At 53.3% G+C, this 12,098-nt stretch overlaps 1 protein-coding gene across 2 annotated transcripts in view; it reads right to left on the minus strand.

The window, feature by feature from the left end:
* Window positions 1-337: 337 nt before the first annotated feature.
* ABHD12 (abhydrolase domain containing 12, lysophospholipase) overlaps window positions 338-12,098 on the minus strand; it is a 96,960-nt gene continuing 85,199 nt past the window's right edge. The window contains exons 6-13 of one of the 2 annotated variants that reach the window (XM_059406412.1): window positions 11,060-11,105; window positions 8,510-8,639; window positions 7,398-7,435; window positions 6,795-6,874; window positions 5,809-5,891; window positions 3,688-3,766; window positions 2,408-2,535; window positions 338-1,026 (exon numbers count right to left, since the gene is read on the minus strand). In XM_059406412.1, coding sequence (XP_059262395.1) covers window positions 987-1,026; window positions 2,408-2,535; window positions 3,688-3,766; window positions 5,809-5,891; window positions 6,795-6,874; window positions 7,398-7,435; window positions 8,510-8,639; window positions 11,060-11,105 — 624 coding nt within the window. In that variant the 3' untranslated portion in view covers window positions 338-986. The remainder of the gene's footprint in view (window positions 1,027-2,407; window positions 2,536-3,687; window positions 3,767-5,808; window positions 5,892-6,794; window positions 6,875-7,397; window positions 7,436-8,509; window positions 8,640-11,059; window positions 11,106-12,098) is intronic. The other variant, XM_059406413.1, reaches the window with a different exon arrangement.

The following is a 12,098-nucleotide window of genomic DNA, read 5'->3' on the forward strand; positions in this document are numbered from 1 at the left end:
CCTTCCACGGACTCGTGCCAGGGCTTGCTTGGCGTCTGTGGGTGAAACCCTAGAGCCTGCCAACCAATACCAACATCCAGTAAGCTTGCTACAGTGTGAAGTTGAAAGGGGCCTGTATTTTAGGAAAACGCCCCCTGTCCCCTCTGGAGAAGCCACCCCCCGGCCATGAACATACCTTGTCCTGGGACGATGCCCCTCCTTGCACGGACCTCCACATCTAGAAGGAGGAAAGGAAGGCCCAGGATCTCTGGCCTTACAGAGCTGCCCCTCCTCCCACAGGCTGGGCTCTGAACATGACCTGAAAATAGCTGGGGGGGGTCACTGAGAACACAGCAGATAGACCACCACCACGATTTTATTCTTAAATAAATGCTCAGTCTAAGGCCAGGTTAGGCAGAAAGGTGGGCAGAAAGTGGAGGAAGTGCAGGTCATGGGCACCTCACCTCCCCCGTTGTGAGCAGTGGGACCTGCCCAGGGATGCAGGGACCGCCAAGGTAGGCAAGCAGGGTGCTCTGGGTTGGGGGCGTTGCCAATGGGACCATTAGAGTCTATTCTGCGTGGGCTGGGAAGGGACAGAACCCATCTCCCCACGATCTTACCAGTGATGCTGGAAAGCTCAGTGTGGTCCCAAGACCCCAAGCCTCCTGCCCCAGGCTCCCTTGCCCAGCTCAGCAAGTGTGGGATAGACCAGCTGGCGGCTGGCCTACTCTGTCACTGTCTTCCCAATGAGAGCTCGGATTGAGTGGCAACAAGAGGGAGAGGGGATCCCATGCCTGCAACCTGTGTTTTCCACAAAGATCCATGCTCCCAGCCACCTAAGACAGGTGCCTCAGGTCTGCCGGGTCTCCTCTGCCTGCCTCAGCTGGCATCCAAGTCCTCTCTCCGGGGGCATTGAAGACGCTGGCACCCCAGGCCCCAGGGTGCCAGGTTGGCTGGAGCAAAGGGGAGGAGGGTAGAGGTCTTCATGCTCCTTCAGGCAGCAAGACTCAGTGTTGGCGCCCAGGTTCTGACTTTCCCAGGAATTCCCTAGACGACAGGAGGACAGCCATCAGCCAAACCCAGAGCCCACACCAGAGCTCTTTCCTCATCCGTCCTCAAACAACTCATCCCAGGAGTCTGAGAAGGACCCTGGAGGACCACCCCCGCTCAGAAAGCCTGAGTTAAATAAACAGGGCTCCAATGGAATTGGCCTGGTCAAATCTCAACCCTGTAGGAAGAAAGACCAGGTAATGGGCTACTCTTCTTTGTTCTAAACTCTAGAGCTGTACCCTGGACTAAATTTCCTATAACCTATTCCTTTTGTGCTGGAAAAATCACAACCCTAGAGCAAACCCATACTCTTTGAGTTCACAGTCCCCTCTCAGCAACCCAGGTCCCTGATTCAGGAAATGGCAAACCACTAAAGAAATGCACCTTTGGGGGGTGCTTGGGTGGCTCAGTGGGTTAAGCCTCTGCCTTCGGCTCAGGTCATGATCTCGGGGTCCTGAGATCAAGCCCCGCATCAGGCTCTCTGCTCAGTGGGGAGTCTGCTTCCCTCTCTCTCTCTGTCTGCCTCTCTGTCTACTTGTGATCTCTGTCAAATAAACAAATAAAATCTTTAAAAAAAAAAAAAAAGAAATGCAGCTTTGCTTCTGGAACTGCTGAGACAGCCATAGGAGAGCTGAAGTGTAATGGCATAAAACTACTGAGGGCCAATTCCAACACCCCCAGGCTCAGCAGCCCCAGAAAGGTGAACTTGCACCATCCCCACCTCGGCATCCTGCAGAAGGCCACACGGCCAGGAGGTGCTGGGCTGCCTATGCCTGGGATGGGAGGCAAGGAGGCTGGGGAGCATGGGCCTGAGTGATGGGATTTGTCCCTGCACAAAAGCCTGGGCTCCTGAGGCGGGGCCAGGCCTCATCCAGTCCAAACAACCCTGTGCCACCATCTCGCCCTTCATGCCTGGGCTTGGCACCTGGGCAAGGGATGGGCACCATAGCCCCAGCCACTCACTGTCCTGGCCCCAGACCATGGCTATCATGGTGTAGCCAGGAGCACAGCTCCCTTTCAAGAAGCAGCTGAGGACAAACAGGTTTTGCGAGCTGGCCCAGAGACTCCCATGTGCATATGCACAGGGGCAGGACCTGATGGGTGTGTAGGAAGAGACTGAGGCCTGACCCACAGTGGCTGGATGCTCCCGAGTGGGGTGTCTATGTAGCCTGCACAACCCACACCACAGGGAAGTCACTGCCCTGTCTGATCACGGAAGCGCTTCAGGAGGGAGGCGCCATGCACACTGAACCCCTCTCCCTGGAGATGGAAGGTTCTTGAGTCACGGCAACCCTCTGCCCCACTGAGGCAGCTTTCAGGGCTGGGCCTGACGCATACCTGGCCTGAGCCACCACACCCCAGGGGGAGAATGCCTCACCTCAGTATCCGTGGAAGCTCAGGGCTCTTGTAGATATACTTGTGCCTGTAGCCAAGGTCTGAGTGGAAGGGGATAAACTGAACTTTGAAGTCTCGGAAGCTTCGGGATGGAGCAGCGATGTTGTAGAGCTGGGATGAGGGAGAGACAGGTCAGCACCCACAGATGGCAGCCCTGCCTAGTGGTCTCCCCAGGAGAGAAACCAGTCAGTAGCTGCTACCTCCGAAGAGCAACCCAAGTCCTCCGCCAGAGATGGTGCTGTCCTGCTGCCTGTGTGGCCAGAGCAAGGGGCACGGGTGTGGACAGGAATCAGCTCCTTGGCTTGACACTCGAGACCTTTTGTCCTAATGCCCCTCTCCCAGATGGCCCCTCGGCAGGGGGCAGTAAGGCAGCTGAGCCCGCCTCACGTGAAGAGCTGCCTGGCATGCAGATATGTGGATGATAGGTGCCAGAGCAGCCCTGAGGGCTCATCCCGGGGCCTTGGCTGGGCTGTCTGCCTTGGACTTTGCTGTGTGCCTGGGTCAAGGCCAGTCGGTAGCCTGGCTCACAATCTGTCCTTCCTCAGCCCCTTCCTCCCTGAGATGGCCAGGATCTATGGGTCTGAGCAGCCATTGCGAGACAGCCCCGTGGGCCCGGGCTCGCTGGAGGGAGGAGACTTGGCCAGGCTGGAACCCACTGGCCCCTAGGCCTCACTCTATCAAGGCTGCCCCTGACCCTCACCATCACCATGCCAGATGGTGCTAGCTAGCTGCCACAACACTTCTACAAATTGAATGCTGCTGCCTGGCAGCAAAGGCAGAGCAAACTAAGCAAAAGCAAACATGGAGGCCCCCCAACAGCAGGGTATTCCTGACATCGGGCCCATTCCAAAGGCAGGTGAACAGACAAGAGGTTCTGTATCAAGTCTGCCAACTGGGATCCCTGCACGAGGGTCACGGATCCTCCTCCTCGAGGGCTCCTTCTGTCCAGCCTAGCCGAGTACCCAGCAGTCAAGTCTGTCAGGCCAGGCTCCCTGTGCATGGACTGGGAGCCATCTGATTACTTCTCAGGTTTCCTCTTGCTATCACCAAATGTACTGGTGAAGAAGTCCATGCCCTCTAGCGTACCTTTGCTGATAAGACATCAACTGTTTGCCCCCATCCGACCCTGCTGCTGACCTCCCCTAGCTTCTTCTTCTGGGGTGGGGGCACCTGGCAGCAGCAGAACCCCTGCAGATGTCTGGCCCAGCCTGAATGGGAGCTGGCTAGACACCTGCCCACACCAGAGTTGGCACCAACTCTCACCTTTCTGCCAAGCTGGAAGGGCACGACCGGGTCGTCCTCGGCATGCAGGATGAGCAAGGAGCAGGAGATGTGCTTCACACTGTGGGGGAAGATGGAACTGAACCAAGGCCCCAGGGAGAGGGCGGGGGTCCCTGGGCCTACCCAGGTTTCGTGGGGCTTCACCATGGTGCTCAACAGATAGAACTTGACTGGCTTTTCACTAGAGAACTAGTGTTTACACCATCATCTATTCAGTCAAGTCTAGAGATCGATCCATTCATCTTATCCGATCCCTGTGTATTTTCTAGAAATTGGAAATTATTATTTTTGCCACTAGACCTTTTCTTTAAAAGTTAAAAAATGATATTTATATTTGGCCCATGGAGGTGGGCCAAGAAACCTATAGCAAATGATGGTCACTAGAAATGTGTTGGTAAAAAAGCCTACATGCTCTAACCTGTCTTTATTGAAAATGACATTTAAGGTCACCCAGAAGGTTTACAAATAAATTAACATTTTCAAGAGGTTCAGATGATCCAAACCCTCTAGCAAACCACGGAGGAGCTGTGGGCATAGACAGGTCCTGGCCACCCCTCACTGAGCAAGCCTGGCACCGGGCAGGACCTGGGCCAGAAGGCTTGTCACCCCACCGATGCCCAGCCCATCCAGTGATCTGGGCTTCTGCTTGCAATACACATACATGCACACTTTCTCTGCATTCTGCTTCCAGGGAGGAGCATCTCTGCTGCAAGGGTCACACTTTGATGGTGACACTGCCCATCTTTTCAGGACTTCCATTCTAAGGGGTATGTCCTAAACCTGACCCACTCTAGAAAAGGCCTGGTTCACATGCTGTCACCATGCACCCAAATGGGGGCTTATGATTTCCTGCAGGTGAAATACTGCCAGCCCCTCAATGGTCAGCCCAGAGCATGGCCAAGGCACCTTCGGGGGACCCAACGCTCACTATGGTGCTTGTTGTTGGAATCCACTTTTTTCAGATCATTCTTGAAGTTCCAAAACAATATTTATAAACAACCAAGTTTTTTGCTTATTTCTGTTCAAATTTTAGTTTGCTCTATTTTCAGAAACAAAACAAAAAATTAAGAGGAAAAATATCCCATTTTTTCACATTTATTCCTGAGTGTAGATTTTTAAATGTTAACCTGATATTTATTTTTTTAAGATTTATTTATTTTAGACAGATTGAGTGAGTGAGGTGGGAAGGGGCACAGGGAGAGAATCTTCAAGCAGACTCCTTATGGAGCCCAACATGGGACTTGATCCCACAGTCCTGAGAAGAAACCAAGAGTTGGCTGCTCAACTGACTGAGCCACCCAGGAGCCCCAGTAGAAATATATATATTTTTTAAGATTTTATTTATTTGTCAGAGAGAGAGAAAGCCAGAGCACAAGCAAGGGGAGCAGTAGGCAGAGAGAGAAGCAGACTCCCCACTGAGCAGGGAACCCAACGAAGGGCTCGATTCTGGGATCCTGAGATCACAGCTTGAGCTGAAGGCAGATGCTTAACCAACTGAGTCACCCAGGCGTCCCTAGAAATATTTTTAATAGTGAACTCTGTAACGTTTTTCTACAACCAAACAGAAATCAAACGGCCGAGGCAGTGTCATTTTTTGAGTAACAGCTCCCCTTATTAGAATCTGTCGGGAATTCTTTTTTTTTTTTTTTAAAGATTATTTATTTATTTGACAGAGAGCGATCACAAGTAGGCAGAGAAGCAGGCAGAGAGAGGAGGAAGCAGGCTCCCCGCTGAGCAGAGAGCCCGACGTGGGACTCGATCCCAGGACCCTGAGATCATGACCCGAGCCGAAGGCAGCAGCTTGACCCACTGAGCCACCCAGGCGCCCCTCTGTCGGGAATTCTGATTCTGATTTCAACTAACAAATAAAACAAACACAGGGACACGTTGTCTTCCTGTTGCTTTAATGCCACCATGGCCTTTTCAAATCCCTTTTCTCTCGGTTGCAGCTCCCAGCCTGACTTGCCCTTTACAAAGGTCTGATGGTTGGGGAAGAACCCCAGTATACAGAATTCCACCCTGTTTGGTTAAGGTGACTAGTCCTGGGGGTTCTCAATGATTTTTTTTAAGTTGGAAAATGAGGTATTGTACCATAGTACTCACTTTTCATCATTTGCAAATTTAATTCCACTGCTTGTAATGGGGTCGAGGAAAAACCAGTCAAACCCAGGGAAGTATCGGTATATCTGAAGGCGACACAGAAACAACATGCAGAAACATCAGTTAAAACAGCCACAGCAAAGGCCGAGGTCAAGGATTTAGACAGAGGGTGCTCAGTGCCCAAGGGTCTCCTGTGCTTCCAAATGGACTGACCTGAGCCCCCACCAGAGCTGTGCTGGGGTGCCCCACTGCCCAGACTACAGACTCTGTGCTTAAGAGGCTCCCAAACTGGCCACGCATAGCTGCCCACAAAATGGGCTCCCACACCTCAGAGCAGCAGCTGGGCAGGACTGGCTCCAACAGGGAGTCCATGTGACTTGGGGGTAAAGCAACACCAAAGAAGTAAGATTATAGAGGACTCCTTCGGTCTGCAACAGAGCACCGTGAGGTCAGGTAGGGGGCTGACACAGCCCCCCTGAACCCACAGGACAGAAAACACACAGGAGCCCCCTCTGGACTAGGCTTATAAAAAGAGGGTCCAAGGCCTCAATCCTGGCAGGTAAGAAGGGCCTGAGTCACCCTGGGATCCCCACCAGGGTTCCCCCAGGTTGTCACCTGGAGACACGACTGGGAGAGCCTTACTGTTGAGCACCGTCTATGCAGTCAGGGAGCAGGGGCACCTACCAGCTCCGTGTTCGCGGAAGCAGCCAGGAGAGCAGCCACAGGCCTGGGCTGAGCCCTGCAGGGCAACGATGCCAGCTAGGCAAACCATGCCTCAGAAGCATGGCCTCCCGTGGATCCTACTATCCTTGGACAACCCAGCTGTGACCCCGTCCTTCTGCCTACTACAGAGTTATAAAATTCCCCAGCAGCACCCTGCACTAAACAAGGATTGATTTTTATTTTATACTTATTCTCTTAAGACTTACCTTGATAGTAATTATTTTAATAATAACAATAAGGCAACTTTTAATAAGATCTGTACTTGCCACTGAGAAGGGATGGCTCTTAGCTTCTTCACGTATATTAGTGAATGGAGATTCCAATATAAGGGCATCTGGAGGTGTCTCTAGAAAATAAAACAAACAGGGGGCTGCCAGGTGGGCAAGAAGCCCTCATGGATGTCTCAGGAGAGGCTGGTCCCCCAGACTGGAGAGTGGACCCCAGGCACCCCCCACCACCGGCCCTGCCCCCCCTTCACAGGCACTCCTGCATGGATGGGGCACAAGAAGTGCCCACACAGGGGCCTCTCAGGTGGCTGTCATTTGCTCCCCAGCACCACATCTACTGAAGCTGTGTCTTGGGAGCCCAGTCCTGATAAGGCTCCGCCAGCTGCTCAAAAATCCATGGGGAATGCAGGCTGGGGTCAGCTGAGGGTTTACCCAGACCGCGGCACCTGTGTCTAGGGCTCTGAGATGACACCAGGCACTGTCGCTGTGCTGTCATACATCAGCATCCCTCCTAAGAACCCACAGCAGAGCATGGGGCACAGCGAGTATGCACAAACACGCTGCCCACCCCGCCTGAGCCCAGAGACCAGGAGGAGACCCTGCCCAGCCCACCAAGACTCCCACTGCCACACAGGCCCCTACCTCGCTCACAGAGGCGCCGCACCAGATTTGTCGCCACTCTAAGAAGGAAAAACAGTTCAGATGAATGATGATGGAAATTGTTTGAGATGAGACTGTTCTAGTCTTGTAAGTGAACCAGAGGAACTGTGGGATCTGTGAAGCGACTGGTGGAGTTTGGGGCTGGGGGAGGGTATGGACAAAGATGCCCAGGACCATGCTGCCCCTGCCATGGGCCACCCCTTCTGACGAGGATGGCAATGACAGCCCCCAGATCTCTTGCCATCCCAGGGCCACACTGGGCGGGTCCCATGCAGACAGCCACAGCAGGATGGCCTGCTCCCCGCTCGGCCCCAGCTCCTCTCTGCAGGCACTTCCCAGCCCGCAGGTCCACCCTAACTGCAGCAGGGTGTCCAAGGTGAGCATCAGGGGGAGGAAGGGGCCACGGCCACGGCACCCAAAGGAAAAGCTGCTGGAAAAGGGATGGTTGCTGAAGGCCTCATGACTCCGGGCACTGACAGCAGTGCCCCTTTTAGAAACATTGTTGACCTTCCATCAGCAGCAGCGATTCAGGCAGCCCCAGATGGAGTATTAAACTGTTTCCCCCATCCTGGCAGATGTAGGAAGGGAACCACCCATTGCTGCCTCCCCTATGGTCTCTGGTAAGCCAAGTACAGGCCAAGCGGTCATGCTGTTTACAAATGTCCCTGGTTTGCAAGTGATCAAAGCCCCAGCCCGCAGGTTGCCAGCCAGCACCCACACTCCAGAGCCAGTTGATGCTAACCCAAGTGCCCTGTCTGGTCTGCTCTGCAGACACCTCCCTGAGGAACACCCTGGGACTGAGGCAAGTGTGCCCACCCTCCCTGCAGAGGTTAAATGGCCACCCCACAGCTGCCTGTGTGTATCTCAAGTCCCTTTTTGGGTTGAGGAGTTCAAGCAGCTCAAACTTTTCATGGTGTCTTGTGGCACTTCTTCCCCATCCCCATCACGGGCATGAGGGACAAGAGGGACAAGGGTTGTTGGGACTTATGGTGTCACGGGATCCAGACGCCATCAGGGCAGTCTTGGAAAGACCTGGTGAAACGTTGCCCCGTGAAGACCTGCTCCCCCATAACTCCACCAGGCTGTGAACTCACCCAGTGCCTAGAGAATGACCCCAAATATACACAGGGTTGTCTCCACTTCTTGCTTTGATCCAGTCAAAAACATGGAGTGCATCATATGTCATGCCTCGCTCCGATGGCGTTCCTACCGAGTCACCCCAACCTGGCAGGGGGAGAAGTGGCAAGAGGAGGAAGTCAAATCCCAGCCCCTGGAACCGCTTGAGGGGTGGACTCATACCCTTCTTTCTCAACAGGCAGCCTAGGACTGGCTGGGGCAACAGAAGTCTCTGCCACCATCATTCACAGACCCACATGAGGGGTGTGTGGACAAGCCGGATTCTACTTCTCTGGCTTCCTTGGCCAGCTACAACCCCTGAGCCCAAACAGCCATCCACACACCCTTATCTAAGCCTCAAGGAACAACTGTGCAGACAGGGCCGTCAGACGCACAGACTCCTGCGGGCAGATGGGGCAGCAAGCTCCCCAACCCTTAGGGCTTGCTGGTAGCTGGCCCAAGGTGATAGGCCAGTGAGACCTTGGCCTGCCCAAAGCCCCGGCAGGAAAGGAGCGTCCCCCGGGGGATCCTGAGCCCAGTCTGGCTTCCATGGCCAGCTGTAGCCCAGCTAAAGACAGATGTGGGTAGTCAGGCTGGGGAGGGGGCAGGATTCCAGGCTCAAGGCAACTCTGACCCAGAAAGAAAAGGGGCTCTCAGAATAGCAGAGGAAAGCTAATCATCTCTGTTCCCAGACCCCATTTTCCCCCAGGACCCTCCCCCCAGGATCTTGTAAAGGGCAAATGCCACTGTCATTTCTAGCAACTCAGCAGTGAGTCATCATCAAATGATCTGAAAGCACCACGAGTCTCAGAAAGAGCCTGCTCTGCTGCCTAAGCAAAACCGACAACTGGGCACCTCCCCTGGGTATCCCAGATGCTTAAGGGGGCATGTGAGAGACAAGGCCACCCTGAGAGCTTCAAGGTGTGGACAGAAGGAAGGAATACAGAGAGACAGAGACTGGCAGATGTGGAGCTTAGAAATGCAGAGACTTGATGAGAACTGGAAAGACAAAGTGCTGTGAGGGCTTTCACTTTCTGGTAGAAGCACAAGGAGGTGAACAAGGAAGGAGGCTGCTCTATCACCCTGAAGTCTCTAGCACTCTGTAGGAACACAAACCCCTTTTTAGCACAGAGAAAAGGATAAGTGGGTGAACTACTTTCCAGATCCTTATCTGTAGTTTTTCCCAACCCAGAACTTGTGAACACTCTTCTGGGAAAGAACCATCCCTACAGCAGGCAGGCCACTGCCACCCCAGAGGCCTGTGTGTTCATCCCCGGGGCCTGTGAGGACATTTGATTCTGTGGCCAGCAAGGGGCGGGAGTGAAGCAGCAGGAGGAAATGAGGCCACTGATCAGCAGACTATGACACGGGCGATTATGGGCTTATCAGCATGGGTGCAAAGTCACCACAATGGTCTGCTGGACAAGTGAGAGGGAAAGGCAAGGGTCAGAGATCAGACTCAAGAGGCCATGCACTGAGGCACAAGGACAGCTTCAAGCAGCTGGAAGGGGAAGGAACTAGATTCTCCCACAGAAGCTCCTGAAGGGCTGGCCCCGCCAACACCTGTATTTTATTTAACCCAGTGGCAAAGGTTTTGGACTTTCGACCTCCAGAACTGCAAAGTAAGTCTGTGCTCTTTGAAGACATCAGGTGTGTGGCAATTTGTTACGACACCATATCCTCGGTCTGAGGGTATTGACACCATTACCCTCCCTGTAGGTCAAGCTAAGCAGGCTAAGTAAGCCAAGCAGCCCTCTGACCTCTGACCTCTGCTGCTGAGACTACAGGAGGCCCATGCTTCTCACAGGGCAGCTCTTGATCAATACGAAGTATTTTCCTGGCTCGTTAAGGTGCACCATTCTTAGCCTACAGTGACTGTGGGTTCTCCATCTCTTCAGCAGCAAAGCCTTCTGACTCACTCAAGAAAGAAAAAATGCTGAGGGGCAAGAAGAATCTTTCTTCTCTCTTAACAGTTCTTTCTCCTGTTTTCAGAACTTTAACAAGAGGGGTGCCTGGGTGGCTCAGTGGGTTAAAGCCTCTACCTTTGGCTCAGGTCATGGTCCCAGAGTCCTGGGATCAAGCCCTACATTGGGCTCTCTGCTCCACAGGGAGCCTGCTTCCTCCCTTCTCTCTCTGCCTACCTCTCTGCCGACTTGTGATGTCTGTCAAATAAATAAATAAAATCTTAAAAAAAAAAAAAAAAGAAGAAGAAGAAGAACTTTAACAAGACAAGCTCTTCTGCCCACAAAATGTGTCCGAAGACCAGCTCTGGGGAGTCAGAATCCAGTAAAGAAATGACAGTATCTTCTACATTTAAAATGTTGCTGAGGGATGCCCCTCATCAGCATGCAGGACACACATGGGAAGATGATGTGCCCTCACACCGACCACCACACTCGCCATCACTGCACATCAGGGCACCATGAGCTACAAATGCTGCCTCGGCTCCCAAGGTGACTGACGCCTGCACAGCAGACCCAGATGGGAGCAGTGTGAGGGCCCAGACTTGCACTTGCATAAGAACTCACCTCTGTAGTCAAAGGTGACCACGTGATAACCAAGGGAACTCAGCACCTGGAACATAAAAAATAAATATCTGGGCACAAATCCACACATCTTGAATTGAGGGCAGCTTGCCTCTTACCAAAGCCAGCCCAATGTCAGTCTTTGGGCCCTGCACACAGTGGGAGCTTCATAAACACTGTGACCATGATGCCCATTCCCCATTATAAAACCCACACATCTGCTGCTGCTACAGGACACGCAGATGCCGCCGCCTTGGGAATATGATGGAAAGAAGGGCTCTCCCACAGCTCAGACCCCCCAGGGCACAGGTAGCCCCCCAGCCAGGGCAGACACCCTGAGACCAGAGACTCAGAAGGAGGGGCTCTATGGTCAGAGACTGCATCTGGGATCCTTACTGCAACCTAACATTTCTTAGACTTGAAGATTTTGTTGGATTTTTCTATTATTGAAAACAAAATCCCTCTAAATGACGTGATCTTCTGGACTAGATAATTTCTCACAGCCCACACCTGAGCTTTCCTGTAGTGTGCCTGGAGACATGTGGAAGTGGCCAGCCACCAACATGCTCCAAAATCCCCAGAGGGAGGTGTGCTCCTCCTTTCTCCTTTGCCTGCCCCAGGGCAGCATCTGCCCCTACAGCATCTGCTCCCACCAGGGCCATACCTGCTCTAGGTGCAAACCCTTACTAAGAACAGAAACCTCAAGAAGGGGCCACAGCTCTGCAGAAGCACCCCCTCCCCAATTTGATCCAATTCAGCCAAGGAACAAACCCTTCCATGGCCCACAGCAGTGCGTGGCCTTGGTGTGTAAGGGACAGAGTGGTGCCCACAAGATGCAGATGTTCCCTCGCATTTGCTCTCTGCCAGGTTAACCAATGCAGGTGTCGGTCCCTGTGAGGGGTAGACGAGGGAGAGGACCCTGAAGGCAACTGCACATTTCCAGCTCTGAGACTCAAGCTTTCCAAGAAGACAACCAGGCAGAAGTGAGGGTCTGAGTGCCTGGCTGGCAGACCCACCAGCCCCTCCACCAGATCAGCCTGGA

Source organism: Mustela nigripes, chromosome 7, assembly GCF_022355385.1.
Source record: "Mustela nigripes isolate SB6536 chromosome 7, MUSNIG.SB6536, whole genome shotgun sequence".
In the NCBI taxonomy this organism is placed as follows: Eukaryota; Metazoa; Chordata; class Mammalia; order Carnivora; family Mustelidae; genus Mustela; species Mustela nigripes.